The sequence below is a fragment of the Athene cunicularia genome (assembly GCF_003259725.1).
Source record: "Athene cunicularia isolate RWA chromosome 2 unlocalized genomic scaffold, athCun1 chr2_part1, whole genome shotgun sequence".
In the NCBI taxonomy this organism is placed as follows: Eukaryota; Metazoa; Chordata; class Aves; order Strigiformes; family Strigidae; genus Athene; species Athene cunicularia.
This window is the reverse complement of record NW_020799095.1, coordinates 14,685,401-14,708,482: the sequence shown is the minus strand read 5'-3', so window position 1 is coordinate 14,708,482 and position 23,082 is coordinate 14,685,401. Positions and strand designations below refer to the sequence as shown.

At 36.9% G+C, this 23,082-nt stretch overlaps 1 protein-coding gene across 1 annotated transcript in view; it reads right to left on the bottom strand.

Annotated features, from left to right (window-relative positions):
- The window catches only part of DAZL (deleted in azoospermia like), a 29,477-nt gene extending 16,434 nt beyond the window's left edge, over window positions 1–13,043 (bottom strand). Inside the window, exon 1 of the mRNA XM_026842881.1 lies at window positions 12,979–13,043. Within this exon, the coding sequence (XP_026698682.1) occupies window positions 12,979–13,011 (33 nt within the window). The 5' untranslated portion in view covers window positions 13,012–13,043. The remainder of the gene's footprint in view (window positions 1–12,978) is intronic.
- Window positions 13,044–23,082: the final 10,039 nt, after the last annotated feature.

The window sequence follows — 23,082 nt, the reverse complement described above, 5'->3', positions numbered from 1 at the left end:
GGGAAGAGCCCGGCGCCATGTGGCAAGGCAGGGCCGCCACAAAATGGCCGCTCGTGGTGTGAAGCGCCTGCCATCGCGAAATCCTCACCAGACCGTGGCGCCGACGGCTTCGAGCCCTGGCACTTCCCTCCACAAGCCTCGGGCTTTTTAGCTGCGATATTCCTTCCCTTGAGCTTAATCTCTCATTTCCTTATAAAACTTTAAAATCCTCATGCTATTAAAAATGGCAGTAACCCTCAGGGGCTCAACCCCAGGCAGCGGCGCACCCCTCGCTCCGTTACAAAGCGACACTACCGCTGCTGTGGGGATCCCAGTTCCTCACCCAACAAGCAAAAAAACCTCAAGCCTCACCTCCGCTCCCCGCGAAAAGACCCGAGCAAGCCACTACAGCCCCCAGCAAAAAGCCACCCCACGGCTCAGCATCCAAACGCACCCCCCCATCCCACCTCCCTCGGTGCCCACCATGGCTCCCCCCTGCGTCCCGACCCCTACACTCACCATCATTCACTGAAGCTGAGGCAGCGACCACACACTTAAAAAAACCCGAGGCCTTTAAAACAAAAAGAAAACTAACTTTTCGGAGAAAACAAACCCTAGATAGTTTTTTTTGGCTTTTTTTTTGCTTTTTTTTTTTTTTTTTTTTTTTTCCGTAAAGGTGGAGAAAGGCAGTTGCTTTCACGCACCGCTCTTCTCTTTAAGTAGCCCCAAGTGGGAAGGGGCGGGGAAAGACCACACCCTCTTGCAGCCGGCACCGGCGCGGCCTAAAGGGGTCTCTGGGGGCTGCCCCCTCCCGCTTCTCACGGGTCAACTGTTAGGTTGTCAGTGTTTTGGGAGACTGCAGACAGGGGCTGAAGGATATCGTAGCTTTTCTCTTTGTTAGATTAGGTGGGACGACTATTTGTGGCCTTGTTGAGTGGGACGCTGCTCTTGTTTTGACAAAGAACTAGAACTTCACTTGACTTGTTGAGGTTTCAGAGTGCTGTGTTGTTGGAGAGGCTTTCACTCACTTTGAGACAAAAGCTGAAGCTTTTTGATCAGTGTTTTCGTGAACCAGTGTTGTCAACGCTCTGCATAACCAATGCTCTGTTCTAGAGCAAGCTGTTTCTTATCACACCTCTTACTGCCTCTGCTGAAAACCAGCCTGCTGTCCGTTCACCAATTGCTCTTTCTAGAGGGAAACCTCCCCTAAAGCCCTTCTGGTTCTACAGTAATAAGATGCTTCTGGAAGCATCTTATTACTGTAAATCGGTTTTAAATAGTTGTTTGCTACTGGTATCAAATGTTTAGAATAAAGACTGGTTTTAGAAAGTTTCAGGGAGAGGGGAAACTTAGAGATGTCTTGCCAAAATAAACCTAATCTCTGACTAGGCTAGCCTAGTAAATTTTGGGGGGGGTTGTGTTTTTTTTTAATGTCAAAGGCATATGAATGGTACTTGTTCAGGATGGAAAATGGAAGTCCAAAGCTAAACATAGCCCAAATATATAACATGTAAGCTATTTTATCCTGTGAGATTTTATTTCTTCTAATCCATAGATGTTTTTAAAATAATAGGTCAATGAAATGGATGAGATCTTGAAAATGTGGTCCAGCAATGAAGGGAAAATATTAGGTAATATTTACTTCAATAAAATGGATTAATATTTGGCCTTAAGAGTGGCAACAGGTTAGTACCACTAATTCTAAAGTGCAAAAAGAGAAATTCTCCTTTTAATAACTCTTGAAACTCAAACTAATCTTAATAGTCCAAATTAGAGCAGAAGCCAGATTGAGGGTGGATTGTGTGGGGTTTTACCTTATTTTCTTTTATGGCCCTAACTAAAAGTATTCTGAAGGATCTCCTGTTTACTATTAAATGAAAGATAACTGCCCTGGAAGTGATAATACAAATGCTCTTCCAAGAAAAAGAACTCTTTACCTTTTATTGTGGAAATGGAGACTATTGTCCTTTTCTAGCAAAACTTGTATGATTCCAATGCAAAAGCAGAGTGGTGTAATTGCTATGGAAAAGCAACCCTTACAAAGGCATTATAGATTCTATTTTTTTGAGGCTATTTAGAGCTTTGGTGACTTTGGGTCAGGATCGTGTCCTGTTTTTCCTTAATTTGGTATTAGTTTCTAGAATTGCAGAACATCTGTTGCTCAAAACAAAGGAGAGAGTAATTTATTTTCTGCTGCCAGTACACATCTCAAAAGGAGTCAAGGGAGTGGAGTAGGAAATTATTGTCTTGGTTTGTTTTATTAATATTGCTACTGGAATGGTTATTGCTTAATAGCTTTATTTGTTAAATGCACTAAGTAGCAGCAGAAGAAAAAAGTTTTATATTCTGCTATACTGTACAGTACTTTTAACACACATTTAAAATAAAAAAAATGAGTATCTTAGCCAAATTGTGTTTGCCTGGAATCTTATGATTTTAAGTAATCTAGGAGCTATGATCAGTTATTGTCATTGTCGCAATGTTACCATAAAGATCAGTCAGGGCTTGGCTTTCTGTCTTTAGGCTTGGCTTTCTGTCTTTAGGGTGTTTGCTTTTTTTTTTTTTTTTTTTTTTTTTTTTTTTTTTTTTTTTAAGAGTTACTGGTAAATCAAAATAATTCAGAGACTGCCTCTGGTTTGGGATTTGATAGGCTGCAGTGGGTGAATTCTGAAAAAAATATGATTAAAATTAGCAATGTAATTACAAAGAGTAGTGGTTACATTTTACAGTTTAATAGAAGTACATACTTTAAAGACCATGTTAGATTTAGTCTTCCTAGGTGTAGAACTGAAACTGGATAGCAAGAGTATCATACAGTATTTAAATTTTCATAGCATTTCTCAGAATTCTTCTGCAATTTTGGGACCTTTTCTTGAGAATCTTGTTGAGTCTTTCTGTAAAGCTGAAACAGCTAACTGCTTTTAGGAAATAATGTGAATATGAAAAGAAGAACATAAAAGAGATATATGCAAGCCATTAGGTTAAGAACAATAAAAGAAAGATCCAAGTTTTAGACAGCTAGGCAAGCTTGCTTGAGAAAAAGATGCTGAGTTACCAAATAGGATTTGAATGTCTGTTTTCTGAGTTTCCTATTTCATACTGAAAAGAGAGTACCACATGCATTTCAGAGCACCTTTAAAGAATCATGCCGTGTCTAGTGTCTAGTTAAATGTTGGACAACATTTCTTTTACAGCTGTTTGCATCAGGGTAGCTATTTAAGGGGATATACCATGATGTTGTGATGAATATCTGTATTAAAAAAAAACAAAACCCAAACATGCTGTTATAGTTCACATTGAAATTGCTAGAATTTCCATTGGCTTCAGTAAACAAAACAATCTATATTCTTATCAGCATAGTAAAATCCTTTTAAATGTAGGGTATCATTTGCTACTGATTTTTTCAAAAAATTTTCCCCCTAACTCCATGAGAAGTAATAGAACACAAATAGCTTATTTTAAAAAGACACAGTGAATTTCTGCATATAAAAAATTCCAATAAAATTGCTTTTATTTTTTTTCCTTGATTCAAATGAAAACCAGAATATTGTTTTCAACATTAATCCACTGACTTAATTTTCATTAGTGAAATTCCTTTGGGAGCTTATTTTTCTAGAAACTGCACTATTTTAGAACACTTTCATTAGTCTGATAATAAATTTAACTCAATACAATATACAGGCAATAATTCAGTGAAAACTTAACACTTAAACCATGCATGCTTGAGTTATCCATGATCTAAGCCAGGACAATGCTGAAGTCACTGAGATTGTTCTGTTGTCAAGGCTATATTTAACCCTACCAATTAATTGTGATTAGCTTTTAGACATTAAATTCTGACTAGTTCATTAAATTTTAACCTGAATAACTTTACCACTGTAGGAAAGCTGATACATGCTTTAGCTTGTACTATGACATATCGCATGACTAAAAAAAAATATTATCTATTGTACAGATATGTAATATCCTTCATCCAAACATTCTACAAGAATGAATTATTCAAGTACATAGGAACATATAAAAATGGCCATACATGATTCAGATCAAAAGTCCCTCCAGTTCAGTATCTTTGTTCATGATAGCCAGCAGAAGTACTTTGGGAAAGGATGTGAAGACAGGACAGGTGCAGAGTGATTTTTCTTGCTTTTATTTTCTCCTTGTGCTTGGCAACCTCAGAAGCATTTCTTGAGGCCCCTTCATTACTTTATTTAATACTACTTGATTTTTCATGTAAATTTCTCTGGTCAGTCTTTGAAATCAACTTAAACCTAGCCCTGCACAACAGTTTGGCACCAAGTTGCTACAAGGCAAATAGGGGTTGTTTGGAAAAAGTACTTGTTTGCTTAAGGTCTTCTCCCGATAATTTAATTAGAGGCATCTTATTCATGACTTAACAGCCAACATTTGTCCTTTCGTCACATTTTGATGCCATTCATTATTTTATAGGCTTTTGTCATAGCAACCTTTCAGTTGTCTTAGCTTTCAGACTGGAGTCTTAACTGTGTTCTCTCTTCCCTCAGCTGCTTTGGCTGTCTCTGCTTCTCACAGGGCAGCAGCTCCTACTTTTGTTTAAACGGGTTTGCCTCCCTGTGCCACTAACTCATGTGCTACAGCAAGGCCTCAGCTACAGCAGGCCACAATCAGCACAGAGCTTCCCCACCATTTCAGGCCCAAGGTGTTGTGCTGCACTCTGAGCAGAAATCCAGACTACTGTTACCAAAGTGTGATGAGACCACAGAGTCAGCTGGAGCTTGGAAGTGGATATCTCTAGGTCTTAAAATGATCTTTAAAATTAGTTCCCCTAAGGTGAAAAAGGCTTAAACACCAGAAGACCGGCTTTATTTGAACTGGTAATTAAACAGAACATTATTTATTTTTTTTTTCCTGAAATGAAAAAAACACCGAATAAGACATAATAGAAATTAAAATTGTTTATAAACAATCTCTCCTATGCTTCCATAAATCAACTTTGTTAAGAGGTGAGAATCCACTGAGCCAACTGAAACTGCGTGGATAGGCAAGGGCTGCTCTGAATTGTAAACTAATTGTATACATCTCTAGTTTCCAGGAAGAGCTTTTCCATTGCAAGCGGAGTTTCAATATCTGTGTGCTTTTCTCATTAGTTTCTTAGGTGTGCTGCAGGTTCTTCTACCTTTTCTCTAACCCTGCAGACTCTGAAAACTTTTCTTCCCTCAGCATGGTAAGGAGTGCAAGTTGCTTGCAATGACAGGAGCTGTGTCTGTTCCTTCAGGGAGTTTCACTTTAGTGCCTCTTGTGTTAAAAGAACAGAATGTAGAAGCTAGAACAAATAGAACAAATGCTATCTGTCACACAGGTTTCACTGCATGATGGCATCACTAATGTTGTCACTTTCTCGCAGAGCATCACCCTTCAATCTGCTACAAAAGAAAGAGGAGGAGGCAAAGCAGCATCCTTTAAGGCTTTTCTGTATACTCTAGAGTGGATGCCAGCCTTTATGGAAACATACACTGATGGCTCAGAGAACCCTCTCAACTCTCTGCCTTGGCCCTGATTTAACACATCTTTTGCCCAGCTGTCAGCTTCTGAAAGGTTTCAGTGTGCTTCTGAGCCTAGTGGGTTCTCACGTGGTACGCTATATACTGTGGATATTTCTTTCTGGAGAAACTCTAAAAATCCCCTTGCAGTTCACTACTATTGAGAACTAAAATGTTTATCCTCTTAGGACTCTGAGTCCAAAGACAACATTTTGCTTATACCATTTGGACCCATTCTTTGTTGTGTAAATTTCAACCAAGATGCCAGCAAAGCAACAACTTCCACAGAGTCTGCCTTTTATATTTGATGAAATCCAACAATTTGGGTTTTATAATTTTTCATGTTTATAAAAATTATCAGCTTGAAAGGAGAGAACTGAGGGAGGGGGTTACGGTGCTTTTAAACCTCTTATACAAAACCCTAATTCAAAATGCTATTTACAGTATGTGTTATAAATGCTTTGAGCTTTTTAAGATTATTTCTGACCACAGTTTAAAATTTATGTGGGCATTTGACATGATTGTAATAGCTGCAACCTTATAATACATACCTAGACTCTTGTACGCTAGTGTATAGAATTAACCTTAGTACATTGAATCTGTAGATGTCCACTTGTATTTTGAATCTTGCACAAATCTTTCTGATTTTGGGCTCTCTTCGTCTATAGATTAAAGTCCACAGGCTTCTTCTCTATCTTGTGATCTCTTAGATCTCTTGGTTCTGATTTCTAGCTGAAAGTTTTCACTTCCTATTGCACTGAACTCTACCCACTGGGATTATTATTCTCTTAAATTCAAGCACACTGCATTCTACCTTCCCTGAAATTTTCAATCCTATATGCTAACATTGTGAAAAAGATGGAAAAACAGTAGTGGGTCTTTACCATTTTTGCTCCTATAAGGAAAACTACCTCTTGATACAAATCTAGCTAGCACTGATGACACTGCATTTGCAGACGGCAGGTGAGAACCCACACTCTGGTTTTGGAAGCAAAATAGCTGATCCATTGTTAGGTAAAAGGGTTTATAACACTGGTTTGAACTCTTTCCGCTGCCCCATCAGTTTACTCCAGGACACTCCCTCCCTCATGGAACAGGGATCAAAGCTTGTCTCTTGGGAAGATGTCCCATCTGTCCTGTAAAAGTGACCAGAAACCTTTCCCTAGTCACCGAAGAGCAGCACTTGGTATGGTATGAGGCTCCTTATTTATCGATGCCATCAGGCTGACACCTTCCTGACTAAGTGAGAAGAAAGAGGACAATGAATTATATTTCACCTGCTGAGCTTTGTATCAGAATGAAATATTTACAGTAAACACTACATTTCTGGCTTGTGTTCTCCTTTCTTACCGAAGGAGTTAAACAGGCAATAGTAGGATATTTTTCAGTGGTTATTTCAGAGTTAATAGCTGTTTGAATGAGCTCTTTAACGGCCATTAGACCAGTAACGACAGACCTTTTATAGACCAGAACTGAATAGTTGAGGAGTATTTGCATATGACTGTCTACAGTTTAAACGTTTGCTGATAAAGCTACCTTTGTAGTGGTCATGTCTACAAAGTCTAATGATGTAAACACAGTTTATATCTACATGACAAACGTCTAGAAAGGCCCATTTGCTGCAATAGGCTGTGTGTTACAAGAGAGGAGAAATAAAGTATATTATTCAAGTTAGTTCTTTAGTATAACTGCATTTGCAGTAGAATTTGTAGCTGAGAGAGAATACGGCCACCCCACCAGACTGCGTTCAGTCTGTATAACAAGCATATTATGCCGAAAATCCTTGTTGTGTAAGTAAATCCTACACAAACTTTTGCAAATTTCCTACCTAAGCCTGTTTTCTAAAGCAACTAGAATTCTTTGGTAAGGACAATAGCTTCCTAAACATGCTTTTGCCAAAGGGAGCCAGCAAATTTGTTCAGGTAGCTTCTGGTATTATACCACTTTTTGTCTGTTGCAGTGTTAGTACTCACTAAGCCATTAACTCCCTGCAAAGTGCACTTGATTTGAGAGAGACAATTTTCCAAATCCTTTGCAATCTTCTGTCTACCAGGTGAAAATCATACAGTCACATCATGAATAAGAAATATATAGGGTTTTGACTATACAAAGTTTATCACAATGGTGTATCTCTTACAAAGCTGATGTGTGTAGGGTTATAAAAAACAAAATGCACTTTAAATTTTTTTTTCTTTTTTTTTTTTCTCTACAGGATCACAATATCATTTGGTGATTGGTCATCTGAACAGGCAGCCAAAATCATTAGCATTCAGCAATCTTTGAATTAAAGGAAATAAAGAGGAGGAAGGGCAAGTACTGAGAATAGACTTACAAGGGTACAAGTCTTAGAAATGTATTACCAGTCTAGACATATGTTATGCCAAAATTATTAGGTGGTGCTAATATTGTTTGAACTGCAATGCTAGCCTTGTGGCGTGAGCTGTCCAAAACCCTTCCTGGAAAACTCCTGTATGGGCATTTTCTTCTTTTCCCCTTCCACTTCAACACCAGTGTGCTAAGGCACCTCATTCCACCCTTTGTGTCAGTACAAAGCCAAGGTGATATACATGTATGACAAATAGTCGGATGGGGCTGTTGCTCTGTTATAGGAGTTCCTTTATTGCACAAGACAGAGGAAAAGAGAGGTTCCAGTCCTGTGTGCCATCTTCTAATATAATCTTTGTCATGCAGTTGCTGTGGACTGTGAATCCCGGCCCTCAAGTAAGATCAGATTGGTTACGAAGTGAAAGACAGCTACAGGGCCTGTAACCTAAAAGCCCTTCTTCAGAAACTTAAGACTTTTTCTGTTTTTTCACTATGGTGTATTTTTTTTTTTTTTACACCTACTGAAAAAGTCAATATATTACTAATTACTAATTAATATATTTTTATTATTTTTATCAGGTATTTAATTTAAGATGCTCTTTCAAGGAGATCCATACAGATAGACCAGCACAAAACTTGTTGTGAATTAAAGCCTACTGATTTTTTTTTTTTTTTTAATTTTGTCACAAGTAATTAAAAAAGTCTACAAATGATTCTGATTAATTTCATGTATGGGCAACTCTCATTCCTGTGCAAACCAGGGTTTTTTAACTAAAATGGAATGAAGCACTTCTGTAATAAGAATGGCCCCATATGGAATTAATCAGGAACAGTTCCATATGTAGAAAAGCTTTAATTAACTTTTGAATGAGTTTCATTTGCAGTGTCTTTGCTGGAATGTATATTTGGATCTAGATGTGTATATATAGGATACTAAACTAGCAAATCGGGCACGGAATCTTTGGTTTAGGGTTTTTGCCAGAAGTCTTAATGATGATTTTTTTTTTTCCCTTTCAAAAATCTTATTATATATTAGTGGGAAAACAAAATTAGAACAAGAATATTTTTAAGATTTTAGTCAGTGTGTTATGCTTTCTGATTTAACATTACATGAGTAGCACTTTCCCTTTTTTAAGTTTAGGTTCTTGGTTTTACTCAAAAAATAAATAGTGTAAACCTCTTACATGCTTTAATTACCAAAATTTCTCTAAGTAATATTGAATGCTCTGGAGTAAACTTTTACACTGCTAACTTTCATTGACAAAATGACTGGAAATGTCTTTATTAGGTAAATTTATAGATTAGTATGTTAATAGATCTTAATAGGTATGTTTGGTGTCCTTCCTGAGCTGTTTGATTTAGGACAAAAAGATAACATTATAGTCTAATATTTTGGTTTATACTGGTAATTTAAGTGTCTTCAATTTGAAATACAGTAAAGTCCATCCATTTTGATATAATAGAATAGTAAATCCCACTGTTGTATCTGTGAACATTGTCTCTACCAGTGAAAGTACATCCATTACAGAAGAAGGATGTTTAGGAATAAAAAATACATTTTTGTCATTTAATTGTTTCTTTTGAGTATGCACTAGCAGTAATTTAGCTAGATCTTTGAGAATTTCTGTTAATCTTTTCTCTTTTTCTGTTTTCCTTTAATATTAATGTTTTTTCTCAGTCTGGCTAGATTTTAGTGTTACTTTTGTGCTGATAGCCATTTCTTTGCATTCAGTTAAAATCATCATTTTGTATGCATAAATCCTTTTCTCATTAGAAACATAGTTTTAATGGTGTCTAGAAAACCAATGCTCAGCTCTGATTTATCACAATGACTTGTATATAATAAGAGAGGATGGAGTGTTGGAGAACAAAGCAGATTCCCAATACTTCTGAGTGTCTTTGTGTATAAAATGTACCCATAATTTCATTAATTATTTTTGTCTAAAGAAAAAATTATCCATTTTGTTCTCTGCTTTTAATATTTTCTTTCTTTACTGAATAGGACTGATGTCAAGGATATGTCAAGCTGCATGACTGGTGTCCCCTATTGGTGTGGCACAGCACTTAAGAGAAGTTAAGAAATGCTTTTTGTCAGGGGAAAAAAGAAGCAAAGTCCTCAAAATCTTGTTTCCAGAATGAACCATTTATTTCCTTATTTAGTGGAAGCATCAGTTACCTGCTCAGAAAACCCTTGCTTAACTGAATTGTCTGAATTACAGTTTACACTGTTTCTTTTGTGTTCTCCATTGCCTGTTCAATGCAGGTTAGGTGGGTAAGAAAGTTATATATAGCAGTTCATTTTGGAAGCCAGATTTCAAGATGTTTGCTTTTTATATCCCCTCTTCATTCACTTAGTTACAGTGAAATGTTTTCTGTCATTTGTGAATTATGCTTCTATGGCTATTTTTATAGAAGTTTGTAACAGTCCTAAAGACAATATCTGGCCCTTTGATTGAACACTCTTTGACACATGATGACATGACAGAGTGTGGTGTTGTGTAGAGATAGCTGAGTTATCTCAAATCATGTTATTTGCCAGAGCAGAAATGATCTAACCAAGTTGATGCAGAGCTTTGAATAATTACTGCTGTACTTGGAAGACACAAATGGTGAAGTCAGGACTCTGATCTGCTATTGAAGGGAGACTGTTCAAAGAAGGCTGAATGCTATGTAAAACTCAAGTTCTTTTAGACAAGGATAAAGATTAGTGATTTGGCAGTACTGACAGCTGTCTGGTATTTCCCACTGCCTTGCAAGGCTGTACATGAGCCTGTAGAAGTGAGAACTCTGACATTCCATGCATCCTGGTGTTAGGTATTGGAAATTAGGTATTGAAAGTTAGGTATTGGAAAATTGAGTGTTGGAAGCGTGGGGAAGGCAAAAGGGCAAAACAGTGGGAGGTCTGCGAAGCATACATTTTCCTTGACACTGAGCACCCAGAATAAACACAGCACCAGACCATGGTCCAGTGGTTTGTGTTTGATGTGGTGCCAAGGAAGAATGTGAGGTGGGGTGCAGGTCGCGCAGTCCCATTCTTTCCCTTCAAGGACAGACTTATCTCCTGTTCTGCTTGATTCCCTTGAAATATGATTTTTTGTAGCAATCTGCCAACTCTGTGCCTCATCCTCCCTTCCTTCCTAACACAGTCCAGCTGCACCTATCATACCAAGTCGACCTTGCTTCCCGTCCTCCCTCTTTTCTCCCACAAAAACCAGCTGTACCCCTTGGCACCATAAAACTAATTATGTATTAATGATAGAATAATGATTTGACTACAGTCCCACCCACTCACCATACCTACTACAATAAATAGTACCCCAAATTTGTACCTAACTTCGAGGGACAATAATCTGACACCAAAACGGAGGGACAGATCAATGGGTTTGTGCTCTCGAACCCCCTCAGAAGGGACACCTTTTGGTAAGACTTCCTTGGCTATGCCGAGTGTATACCCAGGAACTCTGTGTGTGTGATTGCAATCCTTTTTTTTTCTATAGTGCTATATAGTCAACCTGCAGTGTGTGCATTTCTTGTAGGCAATCTTAAAGAATCTGCAAATGTCGCATGAAAAATAAACTGTACTATTTGTGAATCTGACAGCTGCTCTTGAATGCAACAGACATACAGTATATGGGCTGTTTGGTCTGGGTCAGACTTATAGTCACAGTCTCAATTGGCATACCTATTAAGGGATAAGTCCAGCTGCTCCTAGCCCCTCTGATCTCGGAGGACTGGGTAGAATGCAAGGGGATTTATCTCTTACCAAATTTATATCTCACCCTAAACAAAACACCTGGACAGCAGTCATTGCTCTGACAGTCCCAGTAAACATTTCTGCATACATATTGTTTCCACGTATTTAAATAGTTACTTGTTGCTGAAGCTAAATTGCCTCTAGTTCCAAGCCAAGCTGCTTACAGTTAGCTTGAACCTTTCTGTCATACTATAGGATCTGCAGTAAGTATCCTGATAGATGTCACATGCATTTAGTGCTGGATAATGACTTCTTGTCATCTGGATAGTTCTGTCACTGATGCCTGTGTATGATTGGGCATTGGAAGCAAATCTTGATACCTTACTAGTGATCCTGCCTTCTTATAATATTGATATCTCAAGCATTCGAAAATCATAGTTTAGGTCACAAATAATCATCACATGGCTTAAAAATTAGAAGCATGAGAAAGACACATTTCTGGTTCTTTTTGTCTGTTTTCCTTTCTTCCAGTGCTTTGGAGTTGCATTTTCAAGCCTTTTTAGCAACCAAAAATTAGAAAAGTTTTCTGCCAGAACCAAGTGTTCAAAATAATATATTAGGTCTCCAAAAACAATTGATTTTAGAAGTATGATATTTTATAAAAGTACTTTGTCATAGATTTCTGGGTGGGTGTCAAGCTTTTGCTGTGTATATATATTTTGGGGGCCTCAATGGTTAATTGACTGGAAAGTTGTGGGTTTTTTTTTAATTGAGAAATTTAGCATTTACATAGTTCTGTTAGTTTGAAGAACAATAAATATACCACTTCTGATAAAACCAGCATCTGTTACCTTACTGCATTATCTTGATGCATCTACCTAATATCTGTCTTATCTGCACTGCGGTAGAGCAAGGGGATCTGAAAATGCCCATATGAAACCCTAGTGAGATGAAATTAGTTTCAGAGAATGAAAATAAGGCTTGCAAAATGAATTATGTCCTTTATGTATGTTAAAAATGCTATTTCTGTTGCAGAAATTAAGATATCTCTACATCTAGTTATTATACTTACTATGATGATGAATGTTCTAGAGGTGCCTAAAATAAAGATATAAACAGTTACACTTGATTTTAGTGTGCATGTCCCCAAAGCAAAGGAATAGCTGGCAGATGCTCAGTACTAAATAGTGTTGACCCATGTGACATTTTACTTTGACCTTGTGTAGTCTGCACTAAAGCATTGGAAAGGTAGCTCTTTCCTTTAACAGCTAATTATCTAAGTCAGTGACAGAAAATATGTAGTAGGTCAGGGTGCTCCAAGCTAGGAAAAGGAAACAGAAATTTTATAATGAAAGTCTTGGAACATGATTTAAAACTAGTAGCTCTTGTGTATTTTCAGCCCTAAGTCTATATGAGCTATTCACTGAGAGAGCTAACATTTCTGTAATTTCATCAGGCACTGACCTTAGATAGCTTGCCACACTTGCACTCCAGCATTAAAATGAGCTGAGATCCTTGACTGTAATGTTGAAATAAGATCGCTGGAAGTGATGCTACTCAGGCAATTACTGATGGACTTTTGCCTTTAAAAAAAAAAAAAAAAGAAAAAAAAATTACTTTTGTGGTTCAATTAAATGACTGTTGTTCTGCATATCCCATTAATTATAAATGCATATTTTCTTAATTATAAAAATTCTACTGTTTGGGAGTACTTGAATCGCAGTGGGCAAGCTCCACATGCTTCACACTGACAAGGTTCAGGTGCAGGTGTGGAAGCAGAACTTTATGTGTCCTCAAGAAATGCATTTGTGAAAATGTAGGGTTTGAAATACATATGGAGTTTGGTGGGTGTTTGTCAAATTCTATCTAAATGCTGCCAAGAGACTTGCCAAATCTCTCTGTAGGTCAAAGTGGGAATTTAAGTAAAAAATAAGTTTTGCTGAAGGTATTGTAGTGTGGCTAAAGTATCCACATGAGTAACTAGAGTCCCAGGTGTGCTTATATCACACACATTGAAGTATGTTCTCTTGCAGTTCTCTTGTTATGTCAGCTTGTTAGTTCTTGGACAGTACACATCTGTTTGCACATTTCACGTGACATTTGCCCCTTCCTTTGTAGTGCTATGGAGTGGGACTATAAATGAAGCGTAAGTGGAAAAGTTACATATTCTGTATTAGGTGTTCTGAGTTATAGTCCTTATGCAGGGAAGCAATAGAAAATTAACTTGTTACCTCATATTTTATTTATATTACCAAAAAAAAAAAAAAGTTATATGCATTTGTCTGCAAAAACGTGGATGTGGAAAGCTATGACATTATCTCAAATCTTCCTTCATTTACAGTACCATAAATTGTAAGCAATGTGAAGATGAACTGTGATAAGCAGTGATGACTCAGTGTATTGGTGCTGTGGTAGTTTTATGATGTGATGCTGATTTTAAAGGGATGCCCTGATCTGCACAGCCTGTTTGGGCAGTTGTGGCTCAGGCTTTGCCATCTTCCTCCCAAGTCAGTCTCCAGCAGCTGTGGAGAATGTTAAAAAAATGTTAAGTATATAAGAAACATTCTACATCAGTTTTTAAGAGGGGAGAAAGCTGGGGAAAAAAAAAAAAACAAACCACCAAGAAAATGAGAAAACAAAGAAGTGTTGAAGCATGTTGTTCATTCAGGGATAACTGATGCAGTTTTGAATAGCTAATCAGTGTTTTAATGGGTAAATGAGATAGTCTTACACACTTTAATTTTTGTTGTTCTTACCTTGCAGTTCAACTTAAAATTCTTCAAATGTCTGTAATTAAGCCGATAAAACCCTTCTAGTGATGGTATTTACAGTTGCTTTTTTTTTTTTTTTTGGTGGCAATGTCTGCTTTTTAAAAAATTCTGTTTATATAGACTGTACCTAGTAAACATGGCACACAGGAGGCTGCAGACCCTTGAGGCTGCAGTATGAAGACCAACAAGCATCCTTTATCCTTAAACTGTGGGTCAGTTTTCAAGTACAGACAAAAAGTATAATTTGGATTTTTAACTCTGTAATGCTAGCAGCTGGATTATTGAAAAAAAGCACAGTTATCTTCTAAAGATTGGACATTTTATATGACAATGCTTGTGAAAAAACAGTCTTAATCCCATACCTATTTGATGGTTGATCTCTAATGAATATCTGATTCAAAATGTTGCTGCTGATAACTTGGGCCACTTAATGAAAAATACCCTGCCTCTCATGATATTAGAACATTGCTAGTTGAATTCTTGGGAAAAAAACCCAAATAAGCAAGTTATTTGAAGTCATGAAGAAAGCATTAAAATGCATGTTGTCATGTTTAAAAGTAGCCATAAGGCACACAGCATTTGGAAACTCTGTGGGGAGGGTTGATTTGTCTGCTTTTAATGAGACTCGAAAGAGTCACTTGGATTTGGGTAGCAAAGATATAGGTTTAAGTTCAAAACTGGATTTTGAATTGAAAGACAAGCCATACACTGTTGTATTGAACAACAATATGAAGATAATCATAGAATACCAGGTTGGAAGTGACCTCAAGGATCATCTGGTCCAACCTTTCTGACAAAAGCACGATCTAGACCAGATGGCCTCACGCCCTGTCCAGCTGAATTTTAAAAGTGTCCAGTGTTGGGGAATCCACCACTTTCCCAGCCAGATTATTGTAGTGGCTGATTATTCTCATTGTGAAAAATTTTTCTTTTGTGTCCAGTTGGAATCTCCCAAGGAGTAACTTGTACCCATTACCTCTCATCTTTTACACAAAACATCCAAAAATGGCCTATGCATTTCAAATCGAGGAATGTGCTTAATTTTTAAAGTTTTCTGTAAGATTGTTTCTATAAGTATTTTTATCACATAAGAAGTTAGCGAGTGACCTATTTCAATAACAGGAATGTCATGCTACTGCACTGCTTCATAAACTACAAGTATTTATACCCACTATGAAGTGTGTGTTTATATATAACCCATGCTAAGTAGTCCATGGAAAAATCGTTACTTCAGCCTTAATCAAAGTAGAACTGCCAGAATTTCACTTACATTAGTCAAGGACTTCTCACTATTTCCAATTTACTTAAGCAGAATTAATTTTATCCTTACTTGTTATCATTTAGGCATACCAAGCTGACTGAACTGCTAGATGTGTTTTACCACTGTTTTTAAATTATAAAGCTGAAGCACCTGATATTTGTAAGAGGTGCATACACTCGAGGTCTCCGTCATAACATCTGTGTCCCTCATTTAGGAAAAGCTGTGTTATTATGTTCCTTTCAGGAATGATAGTTTTACTGCAGTGGTACAAACCTAGTGTGTCTACGCTGGAAGCACTTTTATTTCATTGACTGTTACACTAATACTGATGAACTGTAGATAGAATAGTTATTCTACTTTGAATTAATTTCCTGTCTAGAATAGATCATACTTAAACCTTAAAAGCTGAGTAAATTTGTTCATCTTCATTAAATTAAAAGTGTGTTTTTAACCTGCATGTTCTAAGTAGAGGAAGAACTATTTTTCAGAACTCCAGTCTACATGGCTAACAAGTTGAAAACCACTGGGGAGTGTAGTTTCTGCTTTGCTAGTTCATATGAGAAAAGTGAATTTTGTGTGTTCAGTAGAACTGGAGCTCATCTTAATTACTGAGCCAGTTCTATACTGCTAAGATTTACCGGCAGAATGTTTTGACAACCCTTAAACATACAGTTATGCCAACACAAAACCTTTTGATAGTTTGTCAGTGTTGTTTATGTGTGTGGTGTCCAGAAAGAAAGGTGCTAGTGTTCTGCATTGTCACAAGGAGTGCAGCTATGCCACGTTACTGGAGTGGTGGAAATTCTTCTGTTACAGGATAGCTCGTAGCCAAATTAATTTAAGAATTTGAGAAAAAGGCAAATGCCATGTTGCGTTTGGAACAAGCCTTCCAGTTGCAAATAAACCCATACTATTCCAGTTTAGTTGAAACAGAAATACTCATATCAGCAACATAAATGGCTTCTCTAAATCAACACCTATTAAAGCACCAGGAAAATGGTGCTAATTACAGAATTTAATGTTGATTTTAACCAGCATTTGTGTTTCTTACTTTAAATTGAAGCTTATTAAAATATGTATGATACTAATAGTTCTGATACTGATACTATGCTTACTGAATAATCACAGCTTTACTCAAATAAGAGGAAATGGATTTTTGTCTCAATTGTATATTCAGGTTTGCTGGGTGTTTTCCCTGGTGGGTTCTGTGAAACTGGAACATTACATATAGAATCTGAGTTGAACTACAACAATCCTCTACGGCACAGATGCCATGACTGCTTTTTATTATTCATAGTTAAGAGGGAAAAAAGAGACAATGGTTTTATCTTACTGTTTTCAGACATGGTTTACTTGTTTAATTGTAGTTTTTGTTAGCATTTCCAAAAGTATTGAATCTGTCTGTCCACACATTTCCAGCTGACTTAAATCCATTCACTGCTGTAACTCTCCATACAAGCAACTTTCATAACTATGTGAAATAAACTCTTCTGTCAATCAAATCAATGACAAATTAGGGCTACCCACACCAGAGGCAGAAGAATCCCTTTTTCTGAAACTATTCAAGAAGAAGAAAATTGATGGTCAAGGTGCAATTTTAAGGTAGCTTCATTTTGTATATGGAAGACAAACTCAGGGCTTGTTTGCTTACGATGTAGCATCTGCTAAGAACACAGGAATGAGAATGCATGTGAGAAAGTATGAACAACTCTGCCTACAGCTAAATTAACCTGCAAAGTGGACTGCTCCAAAAACTACAGAAAAACTACGCAAGCACTATGTTTTATAGTCTTCCAGCCAAGATTTTTGCTGTTCTATTGCTGTTAGAGCAGAAGTCAGGAAAAAGAACAAAAGCAGCCTTGGTCCCCATTTTTAGCTGTGCCAAGGAATGGACAGACCAGGGTAGTCTCATCTTGCCCTTTATTTCTTTAACATCCTCCTGGAGGGAAAAATGGCAGTACTGTTGCAGCACCCACACAAGAGTCCTGTGCTGTCCAAAGATATCTCTGATGGAGGTATTAAAGCCTTTATCTTTCATGTTAGATTACTTGATAGTACAAAATCTGAACTTCCTTGTCTCTGCCATCATGATTATGGGCCTGATTTTCTACACTTTAGCCAGGTTATTTTTTCACCGAATTTAATGGGAGAGTTACCCGAGTTAGAAGTTAGACACCTAGATACTGGAGTTACACTCCTTCTGTCAGTAATTCAAGACTTGAGCCATTACAATTTCACTGACTTTGGTGAAATTACATTATGTTAGCCAGTAATAGCGTAGTTGAGAAAAAGATCGGTATCTGCATGTGATACTACAGGAAACAAAATGAACATTGGGTAAAAAATCCACCTTCTTGTGTTCCTTCAGATTTTTTAACATGTTATTTGAAGATGAAGGGGTAGGGAGAGAAGTGTTATGCAGTATAATCACTGAAGCATTTATTTATATTTTTCTAGCTCATATGTATACCGCATGGGAGAGATGAAGACTTTTAATCTATTGTTCCACTTACTCAATTTTTATGTTCCTTCAACTGCTTGAGTGTTAAATTGTATTTTCATTTGGAATCAAAGTGTGCTTTAGCTAATTTATCTTCCTCATTCTGTCTCATAAAATTCAAATGCCTAGAAGTCACTGGATAGCCGTATGTAGGACTTGGTCTACACAGGACAATTTTATTCATGTTGTCAATGGCTTTACATTGAAATGACTTTATCTACCCAGGAATTATGAAAACATTCAAAAAGTTATGATGATAAAATATTTCAGTAATAGTATTTTCAGACTTTTGCTGGAAATCATCAAGGGAGTTCTGAACTGAGACATTATGCTGTGATCTCATCCAGGACCTCATGACAAGTCAATAGTAAGGGTATGAAATGCTTTTAAAATAAAAAGAACCATCTAATTGTGATTCCTTGCTTATTGAGGAGCTGCCCACATCTTTGTCATAAGCCATCACTTCTGCTAGCTGATGACTTGGAGACCAGTAAGGCTTTTGATATGAGAACTTGTTAAAAGCCAAGAGCTTTTCTCAGGGAAAAAAAAAAAAAAGACTATCTGAATTCTGGACTTGAAATAAGCACTCAGCCTTACTGTCTTGTCTTCAGTTGACTTCGTAGTACAGAGAATGCTCAACCTATTAACCTTGCAGGAGACACCACAAGTGGTAAATCCTTTTTTTAAATTACATTTGTCTTAATTGCGAATAATCACTTTGCATGTTTACACTTACAGTTGGGTTCCTTTTGACAGGTACAACTTGACATGATTATGTTAAGTGGATGTGAGACAATAATCTTTCTGAATGTGATTCCTACATGGTAAAAATAGGGACTCTTAGGGGCCCGGTTAAGAACTTGTCACAATATTAAGAATTTAATAGTTCATCTCACTAAGCCCAGTCCTTGTAGCGGTCAGTCTGGTTCCTCTTCCTGCTGCCTCACTGTAACATTTGGCACACCTCACTTCTAAAAGTCACCATAGAAATATATTTACAAAGTGCCTTGCAAGTCAAGAGCTAACCAGTACGTGAAGTAAATGTCAAAGTGTTTTAATAGAAAATATTAAAGCATTAATCAAATGCAGTAGCTTTAGACATTTTCCAACTATGAAATAGCATCTTTTCAATGCTACAATATTTAAGGTGGTATCTTTGCAAACTTTAGGCCTGTGAAAATGTATAGAGCAGACATAAATTTGTAATCCTGTACATACTGACAAATCATTCCAAGATTTAATTTTATTTTACTATATTTCATTCCCTCAGCTCCCCAAGAGATTAAAATGTAATGTTATGTGCACAGATTCTTTAAAGTCTCTCTCAGAGTGTTGTAATAGTCCAAGACAGAGATGCTTTATCATTTATTTTCAGAAGAAATAGCTATGACATTTCAGTCATTCAGAACATCAGGTAGGCAACATCAAAGCATATTTCCTGGACTTCTCTCTGCCTTCTTTAGAAGAATCTTCTCAGCCTTCATCCACAGAGATCAGCATCACATTTTCCAGTGTAGAAGTATATGTATGTTTGCAAATGCTACTACTAGCCACAAAATTAATGACTTAAAGGCTTAATGACTTCAGGACTTATCTGTGTAATCATCCTATCACAAGACCACTTGCAAAAGATGCGACTGCAGTTGTCCCTTTTTAAATTTACTACCATGATGTACAATAGTTGACAAATCATGACTGAATTATTCCCAGAGTTAAACAAGTATCTAAGAAATGGAGCAAGAAATAGGTATAGAACAAAATGTAATAAACCATCTATCTGAATGTTGAAAGATCTTGCAGAAATTGAACAATTAATTTTTTACCTCTGTGACTGTGCCAGTGATGTTACGGCTGTTAATGCCAAAATTCAGTGTTGTTTGCCCATAACAAAGTACTTGGAGGCAGTCCACCCCCTCAAACTCCCCTGATACAGAATGTTTCTGAGCAGCCCTATGGTTTCAGTGCTGGCAGCAAATGCTCTAAAACCCACAATCTTTAGCAAATCTGGAGTCACATGAATGAAAACTGTCAGCCTGTATGGCTGACTATGCCTGAAGTAGCAAATAATCTTTGATTATGTTATGATGGGAGATGAAAAAAAAGTAAAGACGTTCTTCCAAAGTCTACTCTGTGATTGAGTTTTGTGGTGGAGTGGGGAGATTGTCACTGAGGTAATGAATGCATTTGTATGGTCGTCAAAAATACAAGTATGAAAAATAGTAATAAAAACATAAATGGTGCTTTCTGATTTCATAATAGTTTCATAAACTGTAAACATTCTTGAAATTTTCAAGTTGGCTTAAGGGCTAGGTAGTAAAGTAAAAATGACACAAAAAAGTATTTAGAGGAGAGTGTTGAAGAGTGACATATACCATGCCAGTGAGATGCTGTAATCATTAATTTTATTTCTTGGTTTTCAGTTATTATAGTAGATATCTGAATACATCAGTTTCAAAGAAAGACCCTAGCCAGGAAATACCATCTCTGCAAAATAATTATTATGCTCAGCACCATTTCTTGTAAGTGACTACATATCTCAGTTTCTAGGTCTTAACAGCAAGCCAAGTTCTTGAATGTTAAATCTACACATATATCCTATATTCATGCTACTGAGAGAAGGAAAGAGAGCAGTGCATTAGTGAATGCAATGAACAAAAAAGAACAAGCTATGAAAACTAACAAGATGCCTACCAAGGTACTAGAAAGTAAGAGATAATGCTCAGGAGGTAAACACTGGCCACATCTGGAATTGCTTTTTTCAAATTAGAAAAGCTGAATGGAGTTATAATAGTTAATGTGTGTCCAAGTATTTTCAACAGGAAAGGTCACAGAAATAGGGAAATGTTACCAAAAAGCTAATGTAAAGCAATAGAGCAAATGGGAGAGATACCTTCTCCTTGTCCCTATTGAGAGCTGGTAGAGTATATCTGTTTTGAGATAATTATTTTAAAAGTTTTATTTTCTAAAAAGTGTCATAAGATTGATCATTTTCAAAAGCAATGTGTGTCTGACATCGTCCTGGATCCTGTCCTCTATTGTTAAAATTTGTGTCAGAATTTATTCTGAGCAGAGATTATTCTCCCTCTGTAGTGTCTGCTACTGCAATTGTCAGAGACAGAGTTCAGGGATAGCATGAACCACTGGACCCAGAAGGGCATTTCTTGTGTTACTTGTCACTAAATCCAGCAGAATGATGGGAGACCCTTTCCTGATGCTTAGAGCAAGGGTAGGGGGAGAGAACAGTAACACAAGGTGGGACAACAACTGTCCTAGAAACCACAATTTACATCACATTAGATATGAGACCAGATCTTCACTGCTACTATAGCATTGCTCGTTTGAGTTTTAATGAAGTTAAAGCAATCTGATGGCTGCCAAAAGAAAGAGAAAATATTATGACCATATATTGGAACAACTTTAGTATTTTTACCCAGCACTAGAAAGGCAAACAAAGTGAACATCTGTTGTATTTTAAACATTTGCTTTAAAAAAGAGAATTTCACACAGGCTTATACCATATACTTGCATATATGTAAGTGTAAAGTTCAACTCATTTCGCTGAAGTGAATTCACAAGGGATTTTAACCCATATAACATGCTCATACCAACACAGAAAAACATTGGTGGATTTCAGGGGTTTGAATATTTGAATAATTCCTTCTGTGCACCAGAAAGAAAATATGGGTGACATGAATGTTCTTTGTCTTGTATCTTTGAGAAATCCTTTGGAGCCTAGGAATTACACAAAATACTTTTTTTCACAGGAGGTAGGAGTATGCAGAAAGCTTTTCATGTGGCCCTGAGTAAAAGAATGTCTAAGAAATTCCTGAAGGAAAAGATCATAGACTTCTCGATTCTTTTTAATTATTCTTTAAGAGGGTAAGGGTGGTTTTAAAAGTAGATGTTCCACTCACCTAAAAGATGGGTTTATAGTTGTGTAGTGCATGGCTTTGTGATTTTTGGGAAATTCTGCTATTGTGTTGTTTGCATGTCACCTTTAATATAGTGATTCAGACATCAGAATCTTTGTTTAAAAAGTATTGTTCACAGTAATGGGCCCAAATTATTTTTAACACTCATAGATCTGAGAGCAGTAGCTGACCTCAGCATTGATATAAGGAGTTATTATGCAGATCTCCCTCTTTTAGCTCTACCACTTTATCACACCTCACAGCTTCTTGCCTACTCCAATCCTGAAAAATGAAACATTTTTTTCTGGAATGCCTTTAAATAGCAAACTTTTGTATATGCTCAAAGTCAACCATATAATTTGGCAGCAAGGAAGAAAAGAAGTAGAGTTAAAGCAGGACTTTTAGTATCTTGAAAAACAAGTAACTGTTCAAACCTTGATGCTGTAGGTATTTGCTTTGCTTTGTCTCTGATACTTGTTCCTTGCTTGCTTTGTGTTCATTTGAAAGGGAGAAAAATAGGTGATAGGTATCATTGACTCATTTGCTTTCTCTTGCTATTGAGACTAATATTGAACTATTAACATCTTTCTGCAATGCATTATTGATTTATTTGTAAACAAATTATACTGCATTTTAGGGACTAAACTATGTCATTTTGATATGAACATCTGATTTTAAAAATAAATTTTAAAAACAGATCTAATTGCTTTCTTTTCCACCCACTTTTTAAAATTTAGCCTTAGGAGAGGCAGAACAGGTTAAAGGAAATTAAGAGTGACAGATGGTCAGACCTGGAGAATATAATTAAATTTAATCTAGACTAGCAGTTCCCAAACATTATAGGCAGTTTTTGCAACTTCCCCCATCCTACCTTTTGCATCTGCAGTGCCTTTTCTTCTAGACACAAAGCACTGCAGATTTGGCAACAGGGAATGAGGAAGAAGTAGGACTGGTAGGGTTATATAGCAGGGTTTCTCCTCCTTGTGCTCTGGACATGCTTTACTACTGTCTGGCAGAGAAAAGCAGTGCTGAGGGCCTTAGTGATGGGTGAAGAAGAGTCAGAGACACAGCACTACCTTCCTGTTCTCAGCCTGTGAACCTACAGGATACTCTCTTATTAAGAGA